This window comes from Dipodomys merriami, unplaced genomic scaffold, assembly GCF_024711535.1.
Source record: "Dipodomys merriami isolate MVZ:Mamm:240054 unplaced genomic scaffold, mDipMer1.0.p SCAF_1, whole genome shotgun sequence".
In the NCBI taxonomy this organism is placed as follows: Eukaryota; Metazoa; Chordata; class Mammalia; order Rodentia; family Heteromyidae; genus Dipodomys; species Dipodomys merriami.
Genome location: NW_027202270.1, coordinates 114,832,678 through 114,859,879, shown reverse-complemented (window position 1 = coordinate 114,859,879; position 27,202 = coordinate 114,832,678). Strand labels below are relative to the sequence as shown.

Genomic DNA, 27,202 nt, shown 5'->3' with positions numbered 1-27,202 from the left:
GAAAAGTCTTTTGGGCACAGAAAGTGTTTACAGAGAAAACTATCTCAAGGACAGACACCTGTCTTGAAGGGAGTGTCCAGCAGAACCCATTCTTTGAAGGGATGTGCAAATATCTATGTTGTAATGACCCAATGTTAATAAGCAGACTAACCTTGACATCTCTGGGTCCAATTGATGAAATAGTATAACAGGAAGAATGATGGACCAAGGCTGGGCATGTGGCTTAGTGATAGAGTGCTTGCCTAGCATCCATGAAGCCCTGGGTTCAATCCCTCAGTACCACATTAACAGATAAAGCTGGAAGTGGTGCTGTGGCTCAAGTGGTAGAGTGCTAGCCTTGAGCAAAAGAAGATCAGGGACAGTGACCCAGAGGGGGGAGGGGAAGAGAGGAAGAATGTGTGATGAATGTGAGCCAATCCCCAGCCCCCTTTTCACCATAAATATCCCAATGTTAGAGCACTCATCGCACCTGTTCACGATGTATTATAGCCACGTCAGGGGTGTGTACTGTCTTTTTTATCTTCCCTTTGTTTTTCTAATTAACTTTCTTGTCCATAATGATTAACAAAAGAACTTGAATGGTGACATCTTTATGGTAGAAATTGGTATCTGGGGCAACTACTTACAAAAAAATGACTGTCTCTATCCTTTTCTTTTTGCCAGTGGTGGGGCTTGAACTCATAGCCTGGGTACTCTTCCTGAGCTTTTTCACTCAAGGCTACCATTCTACCACTTTGAGACATAGTGCCACTTCCAGTTCTGGTGGTTAATTAGAAATAGTCTCATGGAGTTTCCTGCCTGGGCTGACTTCAAAGCTTGATCCTCAGATCTTAGCCTCCTGAGTTGCTAGGATTACAGATGTGAGCCACCAAGGCCTGGCTGCTGGCTGTAATATCAAAACACATCCTTTTTAAGTAAGGGAGGGGACATCATAATTATGTCAATCCTAGCTGGGCACTGGTGGCTCAAACCTGTAATTCTTGGTACTCAGGAGGCTGAGATCTGAGGATGGTGGTTCAAAGCCATCGCAGGCAGGGAAGTTCCTGATACTTTTATCTCCGATTAACCACCAGAAAACCAGAAGTGGTGCCATGTCTCAAAGTGGTCATGTACTAGGCTTGAGCAGAAGAGCTCAGGGACAGTGGCCAGGCCCTGAGTTCAGGCTCCATGACCCAACAAACAAACAAACAAATAAATGGAACTTGGCTAAAAGACATTTTTGTAAGCAGTCTCTTGGAGGGGCAGGAGTTTCTGGGCATAAGCCTCCTATAGTAGTCACAGAATCAAGGATGGTCTCTCTGAGTGTTTTTCCAACTTTTTCTGAGCAGTGGTCTGTATGTGGATCAAAGCTGTCTGTGGCAGAAAATCATGAAATCAAGTGACATGAAAGCTTATTGTTTCCTGTGGTGTTGCTTTGGTTTGCTACTGACTGACAGCACTAGCAACTTTAAGTAAATTGAGGAAGTATAAAATAGTAAATGGAACCTCGGGGAAGGTAGGGAGGGAAGGGATGGTAGGGAGAAAACAATGGAGGGGGTAACAATGCTCAATAGGAAGTGTACTCATTACCTTACTCGTGTAACTGTAACCCTCTGTATAGTATCTTTACAATAAAAAAATAGTAAATGGAAGAAATGTTGAGTAAGTCCTTGAAAATGATTAGAATTTAATTGCCAGGCTCAGTGGTAGAATGCTTGCCTAGCATGCATGAAGCCTCAGGTTCCATTCCTCTGTATCACATAAGCAGCAAAAGTCAGAAGTGCTGCTGTGGCTGGGCGCCGGTGGCTCTCGCCTGTAATCCTACCTAAGCAAGATGCTGAGATCTGAGGATCTTGGTTCAAAGCCAGCCCAGGCAGGAAAGTCTGTGAGACTCTTATCTCCAATTAACCACCAGAAAACTAGAAGTGGTGCTGTGGCTCAAGAGGTAGAGTGCTGGCCTTGAGCAAAAGAAGCTCAGGGACAGTGCCCAGGCCCTGAGTTCAAGCCCCAGGACTGGTAGGGGAAAAAAAGAATTTAACTGCCTTTTAAAAATGGGAGATCTGGGCTGGGATATAGCTCAGTGGCAAAGCACTTGCCTAGCAAGTGCAACATCCTGGGTTCGATCGCCAGTACCAAAAAAGAAAAGACTAAAAATGGAAGATGTGTGACGGGTGCCAGTGGTTTATGTCTGTAATCCTAGCTACTCTGGAGGCTGAGATATGAGAATTGTGGTTCAAAGCCAGCCTGGGCAAGAAAGTCTGTGAGACTTAGCTCCAATAAACTACTCAAAGAAAAAGCCAGAAACGGAGCTGTGGATCTAGTGGTAGTGCTCTGTCCTTGAGTAAAAAGAAGCTTAGAGGCAGTGCCTGGGTTCTGAGTTCAAGCCTCAGGACTGGCACAAAAAAACGGTGTGTGTGTGTGTGTGTGTGTGTGTGTGTGTGTGTGTGTGTGTGTGTGTGTGTGTGTGTGTGTGTGTGTGTGTGTGTGTAGTATACTTGGGTCAATCAAATTATCTTCCAAAATCCATTCTTAATTCTAAAAAGGCAAGTAAAACTATTATCTATTAAATTATTAATATAGTAATTGGTGTATTCATTACAGTTCAAATTTATGCTTGAACTTTTTGTCATTTACACATAGACCCTCCCTCTTATAGAATCAGTATATTTAATATTTTAATTATTTAGCACAAAGCAAAAGTTTATATTCAGGCTGAAAAATACCTTGCCTTTATTTTTTAAAAATGTTTTAGGGGCTGGGAAGGTGGTTCAGTGGTAGAGTGCTTGCCTTGCATGCATGAGGCCCTGGGTTCGATTCCTCAGCACCACATAAGCAAAAAGAAAAAAGCCGGAAGTGGCGCTGTGGCTCAAGTGGTAGAGCGCTACCCTTGAGCTGAAGAGCTGAGGGATAGCACCCAGGCCCAGAGTTCAAACCCCACGACTGGACCCCCCAAAAAATGTTTTATTGTTATTATATGGATGATATTACGGTTTCATAAAGCCTTTCTTTTCTTGGTGTTCTATCACTTGAGTCACCTCTCCAGTCCTTTTCATTTGGTCCTGTGTGTGTGTGTGTGTGTGTGTGAGAGAGAGAGAGAGAGAGAGAGAGAGAGAGAGAGAGAGAGAGAGAGACAGACAGACAGACAGACAGACAGACAGAGACAGAGACAGAGACAGAGACAGAGACAGAGAGAGAGTACACTGGTCCTAGGGTTTGAACTCAGGGCCTAGGTGCTGTCCCTGAGCTTCTTTTTGCTAAAGGCTAGTGCCATATCACTTGAACCATAGCTCCACTTCCAGCTTTTTTGTTTTTGTTTTTGTTTTGGTTTTGGTGCTTAATTGGAGATGAGTGTCACAGGAAAAAAAATACATATCCTAAAAAAAAATTAAGAGTGCTAAAAAGGGTGGGTTGAGAAGGATTGGTGAGAATGTTAAAAGGGGTGACATTGGGCCTGGGAAGGTGGCTCAGTGGTAGAGCACTTGCCTTGCATGCCTGAGGCCCTGGGTTCCATTCCTCAGCACCACATAAGCAAAAAGAAAAAAGCCAGAAGTGGCGCTGTGGCTCAAGTGGTAGAGCCTTGAGCTGAAGAACTGAGGGACAGCGCCCAGGCCCAGAGTTCAGGCCCCACGACCGGAACCCCCCCTAAAAAAAAAAAAGAATAAAAGGGGTGACATTGATCAAGGTACATTGAATTCATAAACTACTTTGTTGGATGGCTACTCCTTTGTAAAACAACTTAAAGATATATATATATATATTTTTTTTTTTTAAGTGTCATGAACTTTCCTGCCTGGGCTGGCTTTGAACTCAATCTCCTGAGTAGCTAGGATTACAGGCATGAATCACCAGTGCCTGGTTACTTGGCTCAGTTTTTTTTTCTTTTCTTTATTGAGATTAATTGATTACATACACGTCACAAAATTCACAGTATTGTGAGATAGTTATACTTAAAGTCACACAGATATTTTAACCTTCATGAAGTACATTGTCATTATGGTCTATAAAGCTTAAGGTCTCTACAAACTTTGACACTACAGATATTCTTTCCAAAGTGGGTGGTATGTACATTTCTTTCCTTTTGCTTAGTATAAGCTGTTTCCCCTTTCTCTCTTGGCTCAGTATTTTTGTTTTTTTTTTTTTTTTGTCGGGAATGGGGCTTGAACTCTGGACCTGGGCACTGTCTCTCAGCTCTTCAGCTCTAGGTGAGTGCTCTACCACTTGAGCCACACACACATCTGGTTTTCTGGTGGTTAACTGGAGACAAAAGTCTCACAGACTTCCCTGTCTGAGCTGTTTTTGAACCTAGATTCTCAGATCTCAGCCTCCTGAGTAGCTAGGATTACAGGCATGAGCCACCGGTGCCTGGCTTGGCTCAGTTTTTTAATAGGGCCTCACTTTTTGCCTGGCTGGTTTAGAGCATCATCCTCTGCTTCCCACCCTGCCTATGATGACAGACACATGCCACCATGCCCAACTTATTAGTTGAGATGGGATTTTGTATGCTTTTTGCCTGGGCTGGACTGGAACTTTGATCCTCTTGATTTCAGCTCTGCAAGTAGCTAAGATTACTGGTGAAGCTACCTTGCCTGGCTTAAAAATAACTTTTAATGTTTTGAATAAATGCCACATTCACATGGTTGAAAATCCAAAAGCTACGTGTGTGTGTGCGGGGCGGGGGGGGGGGGGGATGTATGTGAAAAGTGTCCTTTTTCTCCTTCAGCCAGTTTTCATTTCCCTAACAACAAAAATCTTGTGTAACTTGGCAGGGAAATTATTTTTATTATTATTTCTTCTCTTTTTCTCTCTTTCTCTTTCTCTCTCTTTCTTTCTCTTTTGTCAGTTGTGGGGCTTGAACTCTGGGCCTGGGTGTTATCTCTCAGCTCTTCAGCAAAAGGCAACCACTCTACCACTTGAGCCACAGTGCCACTTCTAGTTTTTTGGTGGTTAATTGGAGATAAGATTTCATGGACTTTCCTGTCCAGGCTGGCTTTGACCTGTGATCCTCAAATCTCAGCCTCCTGAGTAGCTAGAATTACAGGCCTGAGCCATGGGCGCCCAGCTGTTTTTATTAGTATAATTAGCAATGCTGGAGATTGAACCTATGACCTTGCATGAGCTATGCCACTGCCCTATCATTTGAACTTATGTCCTTAGTCTGAGAAATGTGATTATATGCATAACATACATACTTAAAAAATAGAATTGATGGTGGGCATTAGTGGCTCAAGCCTGTAATCCTAGCTACTCAGGAGGCTGAGATCCAAGAATCATGGCTCAAAGCCAGCCCAGGCAGGAAAGTCTATGAGACTCTTATCTCTAATTAACCACCAGAAAACTGTAAGTGGCACGTGGTAGAGTGCTAGCCTTGAGCAAAAGAGCTTAGGGATAGCGTCCAGGCCTGAGTTCAAGCCCCATGAACACCCCCGCACACGTGCAAATTGCTATCATATCTTATATATTAAATAATATATCTTGCTCTTTTTATTTTAAGTACATTTTGAAAAATATTCTACAAGGGCTGGGAAGATGGCTCAGTGGTAGAGTGCTTGCCTTGCATGCATGAGGCCCTGGGTTCGATTCCTCAGCACCACATAAGCAAAAAGAAAAAAAGCCAGAAATGGCGCTGTGGCTCAAGTTGTAGAGCGCCAACCTTGAGCTGAAGAGCTGAGGGACAGCTCCCAGGCCCAGAGTTCAGGCCCACAGCTGGACCCCCCCCCAAAAAAAAATCTACAGAGGCTTTTTCCCCCCAGTACCAGAGTTTGAACTCAGGATCTTGTGCTTGCTCAGCTTGCTTGTTTGACTGGTTCTCTACTATTTGAGCAACACCTCTAGCCCAGCCTTCTTTTTTTGCCATTCCTGGGGCTTGACCTCAGGGCCTTGGCCCTGTCCCTGAGCTTCTTTTGCTCAAGGCTAGTGCTCTACCACTTGAGCCACAGCACCACTTCTGACTTTTTCTGTGGGTACTGAGGAACCAAACCCAGGGCTTCATGCATTCTAGGCAAGCACTCAACCACTAAGCCACATTCCCAGCCTAGCCCAGCTTTTAACTGGTTAGTTTGGAGGTAGAGACATTTCTGTCTGGGCTGGATTCAAATTGTAATCCTCTATTTTTCAGCCTCCTGACTAGCTAGAATTATAAGCATGAGCTTCTAGTGCCTGGTTGAGGCCTGGTTACTTTTAAATAACTTTATAGGGGCGCCACCTGGCATGTGCAAGGCCCTGGGTTCAGTCCTCAGCCCTGGGAAAAAAATAAAAAATAAAAAAATAAATAACTTTATAGGTTCCATTAGATTTAATATTATTTATTGAGCTAGTACTCTATTCTTACTGTTGACTACATTATTTGTGGGGGGTGAGTGACAGTATGTATGGTTTGTGTGTTTCTGTGTGTCTGTGTTGCTATAACAAATCACACTGGGATAAATAACTTTGTCCTTTAGTGATTTCACAGATGAGCAAATATATCTCTGGGGCATATTTCTAGAATGTACTAGGTCAAAGAACACATCAGGATATATAGCTTTGAAACTTTGATAGGCATCATTTAGCTCTTTGAAATGATGTACACTCACACCAGTAATAAGTTTCTGTTTCTTAATAGCTTCACCATCAAAATGTATAATCTAATATGTGAAAAATTCAAATTTGCATGTTTCTTAACACAAGCGAAATTGAGCATTATATATGTATTTCACATTTATGATATTTCTATCACATGTGATCTATCTATATATGCATACACATATATACATACATATACATATACATACACATATTTTGTGTATGTATGTATGTGTGTAAGTGCCCATGCCAAGCCTTGAACTCAGGGCCTCACGTTCTCACTCAGCTTTCTTTCTTTGCTCTCAGCTGACTAATATTTGAGCCACATATCCAGTCTGGCATTTCATTAGTTAATTGGAGACAGAATCTCACAGACTGTTCAGGTTGACTTTGATCAGAAGTCTTCCAGGTTTCAACTCTCTATGTAACTAGGATTACAGACATGAGCCATCTATCTTTTATATGTTTAAGAGATACTGAATGAAGAGAAGAGAATGCAGCCAATAATTCAATGTATATCCTACAAAATTAAGAGGAGTGAAGGAAAGGGTAGGTAGGGGAGCAATGAGTGAGTATTGGAAGGGGTAACATTGATCAAGATGTACTGTATTAATAAACTTTTGTTAAGTGGCAACTCCTTTATACAACTACTTAAAGATAATAAAAAGTTATTTTATATCTCTTTTTTTGTGAATAGCTTTTCATATCCTTCACCCTTTTGTTTTCTTAAGGAGATTTACTCTTATTAGTAGGAACATGTATATATCAGAGAAATTATCTTATCTTCACAAATGAGTTTCAGCAGGCTGGAGATGTGGCTTAGTGGTAGCATGCTTGTTTAGCAGCATAAATCCTTGGATTTGATTCCTCAGTACCACATACACAGAAAAAGCTGTGGCTCAAGTGGTAGAGCACTAGTCTTGAGTAAAAGAAGCTCAGAAACAGTGGCCCAACCCTGAGTTCAAGCCTAAGGCCTGGAAAAAACTATTTTGGCTATTTTTTCCAGCTTTTCATTCACCTTAGCTTAGCTTTTTTGTTTACCATATGTTTTTAAAAATCAAATTTATTGCTCGGTGCCTGTGGCTCACACCTGTAATCCTAGCTACTCAGAAAACTGAGATCAGAGGATTGTGGTTTGAAGCCAGCCTGGGCAAGAGAGTCTATGATCTCTTATCTCGAATTAACCACTAAAAAGCTAGAAGTGGAGCTATGGCTCAACTGGTAGAGTGCTATCCTTAAGCAAAGAAAAGCACGAGGACAGCACCCAGACCTAAGTTCAAGCCCCCAAACTGGCATACACCTACACACCCACACCCACACCCCATAAAATTTATTAATCAAGATTTTCATGTCATGTGAAAAAGTTATATTTTTTCATGTAAAGCTTTGACATATTAGGACTTTCTGGCTGTGTAGCACATGAGGGATATGAAACCAGTACTTTTTCTAGAAGGCTCACTTAACTCACTTTTTTAGTGGTATCCTTCTAGGATTATAGTCCACATGCATATGGATCACATTTCTGTTTGCCTAGCCCAGAGATCACAACTCAGACATGAGGCAGGTTACATAAAAGGATAAAGAGTGCCAGGTGGGGAACATAGCCAACTGGAAATGGGATGGCATACTTTCCTAAAGAAGGCAGCCACTACCCTGCCCCTGCTGATTAGGCCATCACACAAATGCAGTAGGGCTCAAGGTTGCCAGATCTTTGTCAAGAAAGCTGGAAGTGTATATATATAAGCTCTTGGTCTTAATATAGTAATAACAATTTAGAACTTCAATACAGCCTTGGCTAAGCAAAATGTGCTTGTTTTCAGGCCAGATTTGACCCAGAGGAGCCTTCTCATATGTTCATCCAAGAATGAAAATTTTCCCAGCAACTTTCCTATGAGAAAATACAGTCTGCTAATTTAACTGCTTCATAGTTTGTAACTGTGATCTGGGAACGGGAGAGAAAAGGAAGGATGCTCTACTCAAGCCAAACTCTGCCTTCATGGACTGAAAGATTAACTGGAGACAAACTTTTACTGTCTGCTTTTTATCTAAGTACATGGAAAGAATATGTAAGTAGTCACTTATTAAAGGACTTTTTTGACTCAGTGGATACTTGGATTAGAAAAATGGTTTCTTAGCCTGGTGCCGGTGTCTCTCCCCTGTAATCCTGGCTACTCAGGAGGCTGAGATCTGAGGATTGAAGTTCAAAGCCAGCCAGGGAAGGAAAGTTCAGAAAACCAGAAGTAATGCTGTGGCTCAAGTGGTAGAGTGCTGGCCTTGAGCTGAAGAGCTGAGGGACAGCGCCCAGGCCCAGAGTTCAAGCCCCACGACCAAGAAAGAAAGAAAGAAAGAAAGAAAGAAAGAAAGAAAGAAAGAAAGAAAGAAAGAAAGAAAGAAAGAAAGAAAGAAAGAAAGAAAGGAAGGAAGGAAGGAAGGAAGGAAGGAAGGAAGGAAGGAAAAAAGAAAGAGAAAGAAAGAGAAAGAAAGAAAGGAAGGAAGGAAGGAAGGAAGGAAGGAAGAAAAAAGAAAAAGAGAAAGGAAGGAAAGAAGGAAGGAAGGAAGGAAGGAAGGAAGGAAGGAAGGAAGGAAGGAAGAAAAAGGATCTCTTAAAATGTCCAACTTTGCTATTCCGATTCTGCCAGGATGACAAAATAGTGTAGGTTGGAGATAATCACTGTTCAGCTACAGATTCTTGAGCTTAAATTGTGGCAAGGGAAGGACATGACTGTTAAAAGTCACATGTTCAGGCATAGTTTGTGTTAATCATAAAAGTTTCCGGAATTTATCTATCTCCAATTCAGAAAAACCTAAGGTCAGGGCATCTTTTCTGGGCTGCTAATGTGTGTGCTTGCATCTCAGAGATACAGGTTTTGCAGCACCCGAAAACTCCCTGATTCAAAGGACACGATCAAGAAAACATTTTAAAGCATCATCGGAAAGCTTTAACACGATAGGACTTTTGTGAACACACAGTGGCTCTATCAAGAGAAGAGCTTTCTATTCAAGTCTGATTAAAACATTGTTACCTTTTCTCTTTTGTGGCCCTGCAACTCTGAGCTCAGCTTTCCACAGCCCACAACATGACTTCATCAAACAGCTACCATCTCCTCTATAGAAAGGAGCCAGGCAGAGCACAAATGCATTAATTAAATACAGGATTGGCCCCAAATACCCTGTACTGTCTTTTTTAATTTCTTCTTGTGGGTCGTGGGGCTTGAACTCTGGGCCTGGGCGCTGTCCCTCAGCTCTTCAGCTCAAGGCGAGCGCTCTACCACTTGAGCCACAGCGCCACTTCTTGCCCTGTACTGTCTGCGTCCCTATTGCTGCAGTCCAGGGGCTCAAAGCTCCCCAAGAACGGCACGGAGGCAGCGCAATCTAGGGGAAAGACGAAGAGAAGGGAGTTACACGCATTAAAAGCAGCCGGGAAAAGTTGGGGAGTACGTATTCCCCCCACAAACCCAGCACAGCTCCTGAGAGAGGCAACTCACCCCCCCCCCGCCCTCCGCAGGCCCCGGGGTCCCCCCCCCCCCCCCGCGCCGGGCCGGCGCCTCCGCTCGCTCCGCGCTGCGCATGCTCAGTGCGGGTCGTCGCGAGCGGCCCGGGAGAATGAGCGCGGGGCCCAGGAGGCGGGCCGAGCCGCGGCTGCAGGGACCCGGAGCTCGGCGGTGGCGGCGGCGGCGGCCCCGGGGCGCTCGCGGCGGCTGCTGAAGGGGCGGCAGCCGGCACCGGGCACGCCGGAGTGGGGCGCGCTCGCTCGCCGCGCACGCCCAGTCGGTTCCCCAGGGCCCTCCAGAGGTGACTCGGACGGGCCGGGCGGCGTTGCCTGCAGGGAGGGCGGGGATGGGGCGATGAGGAGACCGCCCGCCGCCGCCGCCGCCGCTGTCCGCCCGCCACCGCCTTAGCGGGAGCCAGGGCGGGGGCGAGGCCCGTAGTGCCGCGGTCGCCCGGCTGCGAACGCAGACAAAGGAGGAGGAGCCGCCCGGGGAGCGGGCCGGAGCCGCGGGGTGCCGCCGGGGGTCGTCCGTGCTCCCTTGGAGGCCGCTCGGCCGCGGCCGCCGCCGCCACCCGCCCGCTCGCCGGCGCCGCCCCCGAGCCGCCTCGGCCGTCACCGTGGGCCGGGCGGGAGGCGGCGGCCGCCGGCGAGGCGAGGCGAGGCGGCCCCGCGCCCGGCCTGTCAGGCCAGCGGCCCGCGGGCCGCCCCCGATGCGGAGGCGCTGCCGCCGGGGCCATGCAGCAGGCGCCGCAGCCCTACGAGTTCTTCAGCGAAGAGAACAGTCCGAAATGGCGGGGACTCTTGGTCTCGGCCCTGCGGAAGGTCAGTGCGGGAGTCCGGGGCGGCCCGTCGGACTGGGGGAAGGGGGGGGTCCCCTAAGTTGTAACGGGGAGTGGCGGCAGCTCCTGCGGCCAGGACTCGGGGCCCGGGGTCGAGTTGTGTCTCTCCGGGCGGGGGTGACACGCAGGATTGCCTGTTGCATCCGAAGGACGTTTTTCTTAAGTTTGTTTTTGTTTCCCCCCCCTCCACCCCCCGACTTTGGCCTGGTCCCGGAAGGAAGGTTTTTGTTATGATCATAAAACTGGATTTCATGTTGCAGTCATTTCGTCAGGCAACTTCCGCCCTTGACCAATTTGTTGTCCTCAGGCTGGATTCGGGCGAGAGAAAGTCCCGCTGGTATTTTCAGACACTTTCTAAAACAAAAGCACATTTTGCAGCCGAGTCATTACGTTTAATTCAGTTCTGGGGGTGGGGGAGGGTTAGGGGGGAGGGGGTTGGGGGGGAGGGTGTGCCCCAGGCAGATTTACTTACTGAGACTGTCCGGGGCTTAAAGGGCAGTGCTGTTTCTCTCGAAATATGGATGTGTTTCACAGGTGGGAAATGTCAGTGACTCATAATACACCTTCTCCAGTTGTGGAGGTAAATCTGGAGCCTCCCTACTTCCTGCAGAAGGTATCTTACCTGAATAGTGTAAGAGATGCCTTAAAATCTGCTCCGTTTCTTGATTCTGTGCGATTTAGAAGTTGGAATTACTTTAAGGAACACAAAAATGGAGCAGCTCGCACAACTCAGCCTTTCAAGCCTGGGTGCATTGCTCTCTTGCGTCGCTCTCGGTCATGGGGTCGGTTCGTCCTCATGTGAGTTTAGGTAATGATTGATTATACTTTTATTTTTGCGCTTTTTTGTTAGTCAAGACATTTAAAGAAATGTTCATGGATAGAGGATTTGCTATCATGTCTACTGAATTTCCTTTGCCATTCACTCAAACTAGTCTCTTCTGCCTTTTGTGCAGAATAACCACGAATAAAAGTTTAAATAATAAAAACATTAATTCAAAAGATAGCGCTTGAAAAATAACTCACCATCCATTAAATTCTTGGATATGGGAGGAAGTAGTGCATTTTAAAGGTAATCACATAATTCTCATAAGTTCAGAATTTTGGATTTTCTATTTTCATAATAGTTACAAGGAGGTATTGCTTCTCTCACGTCTTTTTGTAGAACTTGATGAAGGCGATGATCCTTTTAGTAGTATACCAGGTGTCAAAGTATCAGATTGACCTTGCTTCTGTAAGGAGACTGAGCGAAATGTAAAGTGTGCCGAGTTGTGATAATAAACTCTGTCCTGAATTAGAAACCAAGGGATGAAGGGGGGCAGTTTTTTGAGACAGTAATTGGCCCCTCTACCACACAGAAATGTGAGTGCAGCTATCTGATAGGCCTATGTTGTCATCAGTGTGATAAGTATAATATACTCATTAGTGCTTTTTGGTAGTAAATAGTATTTGAGTGTAGTTGACATTGATTCTGATAATCCTTCATGTGCGGGTAGAGATTTATTTTGTTAGGTTAGGTTAGACTAGTGTCTGGTCTTTATTGCTTTGGTCCTATTATTTTTCATTTATGTGTTGTACTAATTTTCCAGGTGCCCTTTAGACCACATATTGTTGTATTCCACTGTAGTGGTATATCTTTCGCTAATGAAATAAAAATATCTAGGAATATTCAGTCCTTCAAAAACACTTTCTATTATTAACTTGCTGCTGTTATGGAATTAAGGAACTTTAAAAAATATTTTTGGTTAAAGTAATTTGTGTTTCAGTTTTGTGGTATTAGGGATATTACAGTATGTAGGTTTAGTGCCTGCTAATAAGCACTATAGCTCTTGTGGTGCTCAAGATTCACTGCTTGCAAGAAGTCTTAAATTCTAGTATGCATCTGCTAACTGTCTGTGTACAGTGAGAATTTTTCCAGTTCTGTGGAGACTTTCTTCTTCTTTTTTCTTATTTCTTCTTCTATCCTTGAGCTTTTTGTTTAAGGCAAGCACTCTACCACTTGAGCCACAGCACCACCTCCAATTTTTTTTTCCAGTAGTTTATTGAAGATAAGAGTTTCACAGAATTTCACAGAGTTTCCTGCCTGGGCTGGCTTGGAACTATGATCCTCAGATCTCAGCTTCCTGCGTAGCTAGGATTACAGGCATGAGTCACTGGTACCTGGTTGTCCTGGCTAGGAATCTATCTTAGTACCCAAAGCATCTAGAATTTGGCTTCATTCCTTATCTGACCATATAGTTGCAAAGACTACTAAGATATGACTAAAGATTCTGTGCTATAGTTGGTATTGACGTTGAAATGTGATGTATTCTAGTTTTATTCACTAACATTTACTGAACACATTTTAGGTACTTTGGACTACCCATGCTGGTTCCTAAGTATACAGTGTTTTTTTTTTTTTTTTTTTTTTAAAGTAAAGACCAAGCTGCAAAGGTATTTACCAACTCGACCAAAGTTTCACATTTATTTTGGTTTATGTACATGAGAGCAATTTGACTTCAGATTTCTTTCTTTCTTTTTTTTTTTGGGGGGGGGGGATCCGGTCGTGGGGCCTGAACTCTGGGCCTGGGCGCTGTCCCTCAGCTCTTCAGCTCAAGGCTAGCGCTCTACCACTTAAGCCACAGAGCCACTTCCGGCTTTTTTCTTTTTGCTTATGTGGTGCTGAGGAATTGAACCCAGGGCCTCATGCATGTAAGGTAAGCGCTCTACCACTGAGCCACCTTCCCAGCCCCTTGACTTCAGATTTCTGTAAGGAATATCTATGTGTGTGTCAAAGGAACAATGTAGTTTCATTGCCTCTGTCAGATTTAGAATTATTAGAACAGAAATTTTAGAAAGATAAAATCATGACTTTCATATAACTGGAAGTGAACAGGTCAGTAATTTCAGCTCATTATCTAGTAAGGTGTTAAGGCCACTAATATGAAGATTTATTTGAGGATTTATAGGTTATTTAATGAAGACACACTAAGGTTGTGTTAGTAGTTAAAACATAGAAGAGTAAGTTTTGGGTTACTTTTCCACTGGATAGAAATTGTTTGCATCTTGATCAGCCAAAATTCTATAAGTTCAGTAAATAAAAAGTAATCAAAGATCGGGTTGGGAAGGTGGCTCAGCGCTTGCTTGCCTTGCATGCATGAGGCCCTGGGTTAGATTCCTCAGCACCACATAAGCAAAAAGAAAAAAGCCAGAAGTGGCTCTATGGCTCAAGTGGTAGAGCGCTAGCCTTGAGCTGAAGAGCTGAGGGACAGCGCCCAGGCCCAGAATTCAGGCCCCACGACTGGACCCCCCTCCAAAAAATAATTTACATTTCATAATGGAGAAACTCAAAGATTGAGAAATAAATTTGTGGAAAAATAAAAATAGAAATGTGGTTTTTTTCCCCTTATTTATATTTTTGGTATTGGTACTAGGGCCTGAACTCAGGGCGTAGATGCTGTTCCTTAGCTTTTTTGCTCAAGGCTGGTGCTTTGCCATTTGACCTACAGCTCCGCTTCTGAGAGTTTTTGGTAGTTAATTTGAGATAAGACTTGTGTACTTTCTTTTTTTTTTTTTTTTTTTTGTCGGTCGTGGGGCTTGAACTCTGGGCCTGAGCGCTGTCCCTCAGCAATTCAGCTCAAGGTGAGCACTCTACCACTTGAGCTACAGCACCACTTCCGGTTTTCTGGTGGTTTATTGGAGATAGGAGTCTCACGGTCTCTCCTGCTCGGGCTGGCTTTGAACCAAGATCCTCAGATCTCAGCCTCCTGAGTAGCTAGGATTACAGGCGTGAGCCACCAGCGCCCGGCAAGACTTGTGTACTTTCTTGCCTGGGCTGGCTTCCAACTGTAATCCTTAGATCTCAGCCTCCTGAGTAGCTAGTATTACAGAGGTAAACCATTGGCACCTGGCTTTGCTCTTTCTTTTTTTTTGCAAACTTTTATGTTTTTGGTGATGATAGAGGTTGAACCCAGGACCTCATGAATACTCAGCATATTCTCTACCACTTATCTATACCCCAGACATACTATTAAAAACAAAACCTCACCTTGTGCATTTAAAAATATATAAAGCTATAAAGCAGAGTGAGGCAACTACTACTAATGGATGATACATAGATTGTTAACATTACTGCTAAATTATGTATCTTCCCTAAAAGAGCCAGGAACACAAATGCCTTTACCGCTACTCCCCAAGAACATTGAAGTTATCATATTACTTGGGGGGAGGGATCTATTTATAAATGCATTTTATTACCTTTGTCTTTCTAGTACCTTTGTGTGCTTGTGCTATTTGGTTGAGTGCTGAGATAAATGAACATTCTTCATATGGGAAATATGCTTTGAAGTAATTTAATCAGATTTTCCAGTCTTTCATGTTTCCTTTGGTAGATACCTTTTTTGTAAAGTTTTCTTTACTAAGCTAGCCATGGAAATGAAAACGTCTATTTTACCATCTGTGGTTACAAATAGAGTATGAAAGAATCAGTTGAATTCCTGGGCAAGAATTTAGCTTGAAACCCAAATTTGATTTGGGGTACATATTGACCTTCCTACCTGTGATGATTTGCTTTTAGATATCTGTCTAAAAGGCAAGTGAGATGAGGAACATCCAGGTTAATTCCAAACAAGGCAAAAGAAGGTAGCACCTTTTGTTGAATCTGAAAGGTTGTTGTGTTTTTGCCTTTGTACTAAATTCTCTTGAGAGTTTGTTTTAGAAGACTGGACAAGATTTTTCAGTTGCACACACACAGAAAAATGTAGAGTGGTTTGAGAAAATGTAAGTTGGTTTCATTTGCTATATAATAGAGTCAAAGAAACCTTTAAGAAAGTGGAGTGTTCTGAGGGCTATATTTAGAATATATTACTGAATGCCTTCCATATGTCAGTCACTATACCTAGGATTAGGCAAATACCCTGCTGTGGAAAGCTTACATTCTAAGTAGCTGTGGCAGAGGCTTGGGAAAGGCAAAGTTATCTGAAAGATCAGGAGGAATCAACAAAGCAATGGGAGAAGAGATTTAAGGCAAAAGAAAAATTGACAGATAGGTACTTGTTTTAAAGAACTGGGAAAATAAGGATCTGAGGTTGGTGTGGTAGATTATATGTAGACCAAGAAGAGGTCTTTATCTAAGAATAGGATATCTTTCAGCATTATCATTTGTCTGGCAAAGTAAGTAACTTTATCATAATTGCTTTTTGAAAAGATCATTCCAGGTGAAATCCAGAAACTAATAGAGATCCTGTGATAATTTTTTTTTTTTGACATGAGAACTGTTCTGGACCATAACAGTTAGAACTTAAGTGGATCATTTGGAATGATTCCATACTAAAAATGATCAAAACTGACACAGTGATTCAGGCTAGAACTACATGATCATTAAGAAAAGCATTTTAGCTGGCACCGGCTGTAATCCTAGCTACTTAGGAGGCTGAGATTTGAGGATAGCGGTTCAAAGGCAGCCCAGGCAGGAACGTCTGTGAGATTCTTCTTATCTATTAACTACCAGAAAACTGGAAGTTGCACTGTAGCTCAAGAGGTAGAGTGCTAGCCTTGAGCTGAAGAGCTCAGCCACAGCGCCCAGGCCTAGAGTTCAAGCCCCATGACTGACAAAAACAAAAAAGAAAAAAGAAAAAAATGAATGCATTTTAACTTACCATTCATGATTTAGTGACCTTTTTACATTTTTAGATTAATTTTGGTATTGTATATTAGAAGAAACTATTTCATTAAAGTGTTTGATGCTGAGCTTCATCTATGTAACCACTTGACATAAACCAGTCTTGGGGCTTGAACTCTGGGCCTGGGCACGTCCCTTAGCCTCTCTGTGCTCAAGGCTAGCGCTCTACCACTTGAGCCACAATGCCACTTCTGGCCTTTTCTTTATGTGGTGCTGAGGAATCAAACCCAGGGCCTCATGCATGCGAGGCAAGCACTCTATCATTGAGCCACATTCCCAGCTCCATATATAACTTTTATATTAACTATGGTCTTTCTTAACAGAACAATAATTTGATTGTATCTTCTGTTAGCTTGTATATTTGAATCAGGAAAGAATTTTTTTTTGGGGGGGGGGGGTCCGGTCCTGGGGCCTGAACTCTGGGCCTGGGCGCTGTCCCTCAGCTCTTCAGCTCAAGGCTAGCACTCTACCACTTGAGCCACAGAGCCACTTCTGGCTTTTTTCTTTTTGCTTATGTGGTGCTGAGGAATCAAACCCAGGGCCTCATGCATGCAAGGCAAGTGCTTTACCACTGAGCCACCTTCCCAACCCCTCAGGAAAGAATTTTAGTGGAGCTAATGGTTGGATATTATTTCATTATAGTCATGTTAGAATTAACAGTCTAAAATTATTTTCTTTTTTTTATATTTTATTTTATTTGAGAACATACTGTACAGAGGGGTTACAATTACATGGGCAGGATAATGCATACATTTCTTACCAAGCATTGCAGCCTCCTCCTTTGTTTACCCTTCACCTCCCTTCCCAGCCTCCCCCCTAAAATTATTTTCTTTTTAACAAGAAGAAAATTTTTATAAAAAACATGATAGTAGTAGAAAGATGTTTGAAGTGTACAAAGTGTTATTTATTTTACATCTTAATGAATAATAATGAAGCAACAGAATGAAAATAGTATGATAATTGAGATATGAATACTAGTATTGGCTCTTCCAGATTAAGTTTTCTGTGCTATAGTTTTATTTACTAAATTATTTTGTGAACTGAAACATCACCTCTAATTCCTCCTTATTTCAGACTTATCAACCACATGATTTTGATCTCTTCAGATGTTGTTACAGATTTCTGTTCTTTATGCCGTCACTTAGCTTTCTTTCTTGCTTTACATATCATCTATATTTGATGATTTCTAAATTATTCAAATTATTTCTTCTCCTCCTTTTTTTTTTTTTTTTGTTTTTCGGTTGGTCGTGGGGCCTGAACTCTGGGCCTGGGCGCTGTCCCTCAGCTCTTCAGCTGTAGACTAGCGTTCTACCACTTGAGCCTCAGCCCCACTTCCAGCTTTTTCTGCTTATGTGGTGCTGAGGAATCGAACCCAGGGCCTCATGCATGCAAGGCAAGCGCTCTACCACTGAGCCACCTTCCCAGCCTCCCCCCATCCCTTTTTTGTGCTGGGGATTGAACCCAGGACTATGCACATGCCAAAAAAATGTTCTGCTACCAAACTATATCCCAACTCCAATTCTAATATTTTACCTCAGACCTCTCTCCTAACAGTTTTAAAATTCTTTCTTGACACTTGTATATAAATGTGTGATGGATGTCTCAACCTATATGGAATGCCTCCTTTCCACATGAACTTGCTCTTTTTGTCATGGTGCCCATGACAGTATATGGCTACTCTATTATTCTAGCTGCTCAACAAAATCAGCAGTTATTTCTGAATCCTGTGTTTGCTTGTTTTTTTCATATCACACATCAAATCTGTCAGCAAATCTTTTTAGCTCTATTTCAGAATGTAAGTATATCCAGTTTTCATTTTATACTTGTGATCCTCTTCTACAATTTGGAATCAGGTTGTCAAAAGTCTTCTGGGAAATAGTAGCCTCTTTTAAAATTTATTTTAATTTAACTTAATTTTTTTTTTTTTTTTTTGGTCCAGTCGTGGGGCCTGAACTCTGGGCCTGGGCGCTGTCCCTCAGCTCTTCAGCTCAAGGCTAGCGCTCTACCACTTGAGTCACAGGGCCACTTCTGGCTTTTTTCTTTTTTCTTATGTGGTGCTGAGGAATCGAACCCAGGGCATCAAGCATGCGAGGCAAGCGCTCTACCACTGAGCCACCTTCCCAGCCCCTTAACTTAAATTTTTTATCCTGGGGCTTCAATTCAGGACTCAGCACTGTCCCCGAGCTTCTTTTTGCTCAAGGCTAGCGCTCTACCACTTGAGCTATAGCACCACTTGTGGCTTTTTCTGTTTATGTGGTACTGAGGAATCAAACCCAGGGCTCCATGCATGCTAGGCAAGCACTCTACCACATTCCCAGTCCCCCCTTTTTATTTATTTTTTATTTATTTTATTTTATTTTTTTTCACCAAAACAATGTTCATTTCCAGTGTTTAATTGAGTGTGCACACAGGGATCATACAGGTTCCCCTTTTTATTTTTATTTTTATTTTATTTATTTATTTATTTTTTGGGTCCGGTCGTGGGGCCTGGACTCTGGGCCTAGGTGCTGTCCCTCAGCTCTTCAGCTCAAGGCTAGCGCTCTACCACTTGCCACAGTACCACTTCCAGCTTTTTTCTTTTTGCTTATGTGGTACTGAGGAATCGAACCCAGGGCCTCAAGCATGAAAGGCAAGCGCTCTACCACTGAGCCACCTTCCCAGCCCCCTCCTTTTTATTTTTAAAAGGCTGAATTTTTATTTGTATTACATGTTTTAATTAACATACACTGGTTATACAAGCAGAGTTTCATTGTGACATTTCTAATATATCTGGATCAACCATATTCCCACTTTCCTCCACCCTTAAAACAATTTCAACAGATTTCACAGTCTGTTTTCATGCAAATAAACTACTTCAACCTGATGAAATCCTCTTAACTGATCTATTATTCTACTCTTGCCCCATTCAATCTTTTCCCAGAACAGTAGATAGAGGTGAAATCACGTTACTTTCTTATAATATTGAAAAATATATCAGTGCTTCTAAGAATAAAAGTATAAGTCTTGAGGGACTGCTAGGCCATCTATAACCCCTTATTTAATATTCTTCCTTGTTTGCTTTGTTCCTGCACTATACTGGCTTTCTTATTCTTGTAACCTGTAGGCATGTACTAGTCTCAGGATTTTTGTGCTTGCTGTGTCTTCTTCCAGGAACATCCTTTCCTCAGATTATCATCACATGACTTAGCTCTGTTAAGTTTTTGTAGTCAGACATTCTCACCCCCACCTCCTTTTTTTTTTTTTTTTTCTTCTTCCAATGTTTCTTTCTAATGAACTGACCATTACATTTCCAAAGTTCTGAAATGACAGCAAACTGCTGACCTTGATTCAGGGCCAGTCACCCCCACCTTCTATAGCTATCTAAAACTACTACATCTCCCTGTTTCCTGGACATTCCAACAAAGATGGTTACAGATGTTCATTATGTAACCCAGACTAAACTTAATTGTTTTGTCTCATGAGCCTCCATCTCCAGTATAAGTTCTGTCTGTATCCAGCTCTCAAAGTAGAAACCCAGCCTTCATCATTCCCCTGTCTCCTACCAGATTCACATCTGATCATTACCGAGTCATGTGGATCCGTAAAAGAATTTTGAAAAGCTTGCACAGTTTTTTGTCATCTTAAAGTGTTTAACTTCACTTTTAAGTACTTGTAGAGTCCTTAATTTTGTATGTGTTATAAATACTGATTATTTATTTATTTATTTATTTACTTATGCCAGTCCTGGGGCTTGAACTCAGGGCCTGGGCACTGTCCTTGAGCTTCTTTTGCTCTGCTACTTGAGCCACAGTCCACTTCTGGCATTTTCTGTGTATGTGGTACTGAGGAATCCAACCCAGGGCTTCATGCATACTTAGGCAAATACTCTAGCACAAGTCATATTCCGAGGCCTCAATACCAATAAATTTAAAGTAAAACACTCTAGTCCTACATGTATCTGATGGAATTTAAATACCAAAATAATTTGATATCAACCATCATCCTTTTAAGATACACATGGCAAAGTGCAACTATAACAAGGTGGAAATTTTGTGTAGTTCTCCAAACTTTTTATTCAACTTCTCTATAATTATATTCTAATATAATAGTTGTAGGTCAGAAAAAAACCTTTAATCCTTTTTTTTTTTTTTTTTGGTCGGTAGGTGGCGGGGGGGGGGGGGGGGGGGGGCTTGAACTCTGGGCTTGGGTGCTGTCCCTGCGCTCTTCAGCTCAAGGCCAGTGCTCTACCACTTGAGCCACAGCGCCACTTCCAGTTTTCTAGTGGTTTATTGGAGATAAGAGTCTCACGGACTTTCCTGCCCAGGCTGGCTTTGAACCTTGATCCTCAGATCTCAGCCTCCTGAGTCTGAGTAGCTAGGATTACAAGGGGTGAGCCACCGGCGCCCGGTTTTTTTTAATCTTTTTTTATACTTCATTAGAACAGAGAAAAGTGTGTGTGTGTGTGTGTGTGTGTGTGTGTGTGTGTGTGTGTGTGTAAATAAATTAAAGTTTCTTTGTGCTACCAAGCTTTAAAACTTTTAAGGTAAATTATTAAGACAGTTTGTATCTAAGACACATAAATGTCACGAATTTTGAAAAATAAAAGCTATAAAGCTCTATTTAATGTGCATTTTCTCAGTATCATCTATATAACTGTATTGTACTTAAATTAGCTCATGTTTCATGGTGAACACTACTTATTACTAGAGGTGATGAGATTGCTAGCATGAATTAATATTTAGCATCAATTCTATTCCAGTTTTCTAGTGGTTTATTGGAGATAAGAGTCTCACAGAGTTTCCTGCCCAGGCTGACTTTGAACCGTGATCCTCAGATCTCAGCCTCCTGAATAGTTAGGATTACAGGTGTGAGCCATGGCGCCTGGCTGTTTATTTTCTTTTTTAAAAATTGATTTAAAAAACCCTGCTAGTTAAGTAGAAGAAAAAGTTAAAGTAACCAAACCCAGTTTTTAAACTTCTTTTAAATTATATGCTAAAATTATAATTATTTTAAATTATATAATAGGTCTGCTACCGAATTTACTTTTTGTTGTTGTTGTTGGTTGTAGGTCCTGAACTTTGGGCCTGGGTGCTGTCTCTCAGCTCTTCAGCTGAAGGCTAGTGCTCTACCACTTGAACCACAGTGCCACTTCTGGCTTTTTATGCTTATGTGGTGCTGAGGAATTGAACCTAGGGCCTCATGCATATAAGGCAAGCACTCTACCACTGAGCCACCTTCCCAGTCCCGCAAATTTACTTTTAATCATCAGCCAACTATTCAGTTCAATTCTTTTTTTGGGGGGGAGGGGTTCGGTCGTGGGGCCTGAACTCTGGGCCTGGGTGCTGTCCCTCAGCTCTTCAGTTCAAGGCTAGCACTCTACTACTTGAGCCACAGAGCCACTTCTGGCTTTTTCTGCTTATGTGGTGCTGAGGAATCGAACCCAGGGCCTCAGGCATGCAAGGCAAGCACTCTACCACTGGGCCACCTTCCCAGCCCTCAATTCAATTCTTCAATATTGCTTAAAGCAAAAAAATTGAAAACCACTTTGCTTGGAAAAATAATTTGTTACTCGATCTTTACAGGCATTTTCATTTTCTAGCTTTTCTAGAACTTACCAAATAATAGTTAAAACTCTTGCCTTTTTTACATTTTTTACAAAGAGATACTTTGTTAATTTAATATATCTAATAAGAATCAGGTTGATAAAAATTGTATTAATTATAGCATACCTTAGTCAATATCATCTTTGTATGTGTGTGTTTGCTGTGTTTGACTTGGATACCAGAGTCACTCTGATCTTGTAGAATGCATTGAAAAGTGGTCCTGTCACTGGATAATGGCTGGAGGAGTTATCTTTGCTTCCCAGTTACGCTACAAAAATCACAGGTGAAGATCCACACAAGAAAATAATTTCAGAATGTATGTTAAAAAGAAGAGTCTCATGAAGTGAATATTTCATGAGCTGAAAATTTTAGTATTTTTGAATCACAGAATTAAAGTAGGACAAAATAGAAAAAGAGAAACATTTCCTATTCCCCATGCAAAAAACGGTAAAGACTCCATGAAGCTGGGCGCTGGTGGCTCACGCCTGTAATCCTAGCTACTCAGGAGGCTGAGATCTGAGGATCGCGGTTCAAAGCCGGCCCGGGCAGGAAAGTTTGTGAGACTCTTATCACCAATAAACTGCTAGAAAACCGGAAGTGGTGCTGTGGCTCAAGTGGTAGAGCAATCGCCTTGAGCTGAAGAGCACAGGGACAGTGCCCAAGCCCAGATCAAGCCCCACGACCGGAAAAAAAAAAAAAAGACTCATTGTACTCATAAGTCCCTCCATATTCAAGGGGAAGAGACTTTACTGGGCATGTATACTAGAGGTTGGGTACCTTAGAATTTTGGTTACCATACTCATTCATTTTATGGACAATATCTACTGCATAGCCTAGTTAATAAGATCATATATATATATATGTATATATATAAAATTCCTCCTCCCAGTTCCCAATTTTGTAGGATATTCTCTATCTCCATTGTCCTATTTATTTATTTAGCCAGTCCTGGGGCTTGAACTCAGGCCCATGGCACTGTACCTGAGCTTCTGTTGCTCAGGGCTAGCACTCTACCACTTGAGCCACAGTACTACTTTAGCTTTTTCTGTTTATGTGGTAGTGAGGAATCAAACCCAGGGCTTCATGCATGCTATGCAAGCACTCTACCAATAAGCCACATTCCCAGTTCTGTCCTACTATTTTAATTGTACGTATTAAGATGGACCCCAGGATGTTTTGGTTTGTGTATGCATGTATTTATTTATTGATTAAGTTGATTTTAGTTATTTTTTTTTAATTGGGCTGGTCCTGGGGCTTGAGCTCAGGGCCTGGGTGCCATCCTTGAGTTTCTTTTGTTCAAGGCTAGCACTTTACCACTTGGTCCAAAGCACCACTTCCAACTTTTTCTGAATAGTTTATTGGAGATAAGAGTTCTTATAGACTTTCCTGCCCCAGCTGACTTTGAACCAGATCTCAGCCTCCAGAAGAGCTAATTACAGGTGTGAGCCAACTGTGCCTAGTAACAATATATTTCATTTAACTCAATAAATCTTATCATTTCTACATACAATCAGTATAAAAATTATTAACAGGACTGGGAATATGGCTTAGTGGTAGAGTACTTGCCCAGCATGCATAAAGCTCCAGGTTTGATTCCTCAGTACAACATACACAGAAAAAGCCGGAAGTGGCACTGTGGCTGTAGTGGTAAAGTGCTAGCCTTGAGCAAAAAGAAGCTGCAGGACAGTGCCAGGCCCTGAGTTCAAGCCCAGGATTGGCAAACAAACAAACAAAACCCATATTTGATTTTTTTCTCCTTGAGATAAATACCACTTGGACATGATACACAGTCCCTGAGCCTCTCTGTGCTCAAGGCTAGTACTCTATCACTTGAGCCACAGGGCCACTTCCAGCCTTTTCTGTTTATGTGGTACTGAAAAATCAAACCCAGGGCTTCATGAATGCTAGGCAAGCACTCTACCACCAAGACACATTTCCAGGCCTGATATGTTTCTTTTATCTGTATTGTTTGTTGATATTTTGGCTTCTGTGTTCATGAGAGAGACTTGCTTTTGTATGTGTGTGTTTGCTGTGTTTGACTTGGATACCAGAGTCACTCTGATCTTGTAGAATGCATTGAAAAGTGGTCCTGTCACTGGATAATGGCTGGAGGAGTTATCTTTGCTTCCCAGTTACGCTACAAAAATCACAGGTGAAGATCCACACAAGAAAATAATTTCAGAATGTATGTTAAAAAGAAGAGTCTCATGAAGTGAATATTTCATGAGCTGAAAATTTTAGTATTTTTGAATCACAGAATTAAAGTAGGACAAAATAGAAAAAGAGAAACATTTCCTATTCCCCATGCAAAAAACGGTAGTTAAAGACTCCATGAAGCTGGGCGCTGGTGGCTCACGCCTGTAATCCTAGCTACTCAGGAGGCTGAGATCTGAGGATCGCGGTTCAAAGCCGGCCCGGGCAGGAAAGTTTGTGAGACTCTTATCACCAATAAACTGCTAGAAAACCGGAAGTGGTGCTGTGGCTCAAGTGGTAGAGCAATCGCCTTGAGCTGAAGAGCACAGGGACAGTGCCCAAGCCCAGATCAAGCCCCACGACCGGAAAAAAAAAAAAAAAAAAGACTCCATGAAAGGGCTGGGAATGTGGTAGAGTGCTTGCCTAACATGCATGAAATCCTGGGTTCAATTCCTCAGTACCACATAAACAGAAAAGGCCAGAAGTGGCACTCTGGCTCAAGTGGTAGAGTGTTAGCCTTGAGTAAAAGAAACTCAGGGACTGGGCTCAGGTCCTGAGTTCATCAAGCCTCAGGACTGGCAAAAACAAACAAACAAACAAAAACCCCAACAAACAACCCTTCATGCCAGGTGCTGTTGGCTCACACCTGTAATTATAGCTACTTAGGAGGCTGAGATCTGAGGATTGCTATAGAAAGGCAGCCTGGGCAGGAAAGTTCATGAGACTCATCTCCAATTAACCCCCAGAAAACTTGCTGTGGCTCAGAACAAAAAAAATTTCAGGTACAGTGTCCAGGCCCTGAGTTCAAGCCCTATGACTGACCAAAAAAAAAGACTCCAACTTTCTTTTTTTTAAATACCAGATCTTTGAAACTTGTCATATGTATTATCTTACAGCCTATTTCAACTCAGTAGAGTTATATTTCTGATATCTAGTAGCCATATGTATTAGATTAAATAGCTGTTAGTTGTATGTGTGTGTGTGTGTGTGTGTGTATATATGTGTGTGTATGTGTATCTGTGTGCATATATAGATGTATTTTTTTTTCATATGTCAGTGACAGGACAAATTCTGAGATGAGTTGTTGAGTGATTTAGTTATTGTATGCACATCATAGAGTGTGTTTACATAAGCCAGATGGCACAGGTCAATCACTTTCTGTGGCCTCTTGAAGCATTTCAAAGAGGTAAATATATGATGGATGTGGCATACCACAGTTTTATAGTGAGTTTTTTTTTTTAAGAGACAGTATCTTACTCTATTGCCTAGGCTAGCCTGAACTTCTGGGCTCAAGTAATCCTCCTGCCTCAGGACGCCCAGCTTTAGCCCCCCACCCTCTGTAAGTAGAATGAGTATACTCTAAAATAACCATAACAATAAAAATAGAGTGTAAGGACTGAGTATGGCTCAATGGTAGAATGTTTGCTTAGCATGCTTGAGGCTCTGGGTTAAATAAGTAAATAAATAAGTAAATAAACCAGAAACAGTCATGTATTAATTATTTTCAGGCATTATGCATTGTTGACAGTTGTTTGTGCTGTGCTTTTATAAAACTGGCAGCTGCAATATGTTTATTTACACAAGCATCACCACATGCTAGTGAATAATGTGTTATGCTCACTTGACAGCTATAATGTCACTAGGAGATAAGGTTTTCAATTCCATTACTATTTTATGGGAACCACTGTGATGTATTTGATTTGCTGACCAAAATGTTATATGGCTTATGACTGAGTATAATTGCAGTTTTGAAATTGATTTAATTTACACTCTAGTTGCAGTGTATGAGAGTTTCTATTATTCCACATAATCACAAATATTGGTATCGTCAAACTTTTGCTCTCTGGTGAGTGCATAATAGTTTTCACTGTGGTTTGATATGTATTTTTTTTTGGGGGGGGTCCGGTCATGGTGCCTGAACTCTGGGCCTGGGAGCTTTCCCTCAGCTCTTCAGTTCAAGGCTAGAGCTCTACCACTTGAGCCACAGCGCCACTTCCGGCTTTTTTCTTTTTGCTTATGTGTTGTTGAGGAATCGAACCCAGGGCCTCATGCATGCAAGGCAAGCGCTTTACCACAGCCACCTTCCCAGCCCCTGATGTGTATTTTCTTCATTACTAAAGAGTCCAAACACCCTTGGATGTATATTGGCTATTTGAAGTCCCTCTTCTGTGAAGTGCTAGTTTTTTTTTTTGTTTTTGCCTTTTTTTCTATTGGGATCTGTTAAATTTAATTTTTTGCTTTATTCATTTTTATTAGCACAGATTAGTTTTATAGAGGATTCCATTATGACATTTTCACACACATATAAAATGTATCCCAATCATCTTTATTTTATTTTTATTTATTTATTTTTGGTGGGGGGGGTCCGGTCGTGGGGCCTGAACTCTGGGCCTGGGAGCTGTCCTTCAGCTCTTCAGCTCAAGGCTAGCGCTCTACCACTTGAGCCACAGTGCCACTTCTGGCTTTTTTCTTTTTGCTTATGTGGTACTGACGAATTAATCAAACCCAGGGCCTCAGGCATGAAAGGCAAGGGCTTTACCACTGAGCCACCTTCCCAGCCCCATCATCTTTTTTTTAATCATTTTTTTTCTTATTGAATGTTTAGGACTGCTTTTCAGTTTCTAGATGAGTTTTTTAAAATTTTATGTGCTATATTTATCTTCTCCAATTTTGAAACTTACCTTTTTACTTTCTTTCTTCTTCTTTTTCTTTTCTTTTCTTTTTTTTTTTTGCTAGTCCTGGGGCTTTAATTCAGGCCCTGGGCACTGTCCCTGAGCTTCTTTTGTTCAACAGCACTCTACCACTTGAGCCACAGTGCCACTTCCAGCTTTTTCTGTTTATGTGGTACTAGGGAATTGAACCCAGGGTTTCATGCATGCTACGCAACCACTCTACCACTAAA

General features: G+C 42.2%; 1 protein-coding gene across 2 annotated transcripts in view; it reads left to right on the top strand.

Moving 5' to 3' along the window:
• Positions 1–10,660: 10,660 nt before the first annotated feature.
• Sos2 (SOS Ras/Rho guanine nucleotide exchange factor 2) overlaps positions 10,661–27,202 on the top strand; it is a 75,517-nt gene continuing 58,975 nt past the window's right edge. For both annotated transcript variants that reach the window (XM_070027780.1, XM_070027772.1), the window contains exon 1: positions 10,661–10,852. In XM_070027780.1, the coding sequence (XP_069883881.1) occupies positions 10,766–10,852 (87 nt within the window). In that variant the 5' untranslated portion in view covers positions 10,661–10,765. The remainder of the gene's footprint in view (positions 10,853–27,202) is intronic.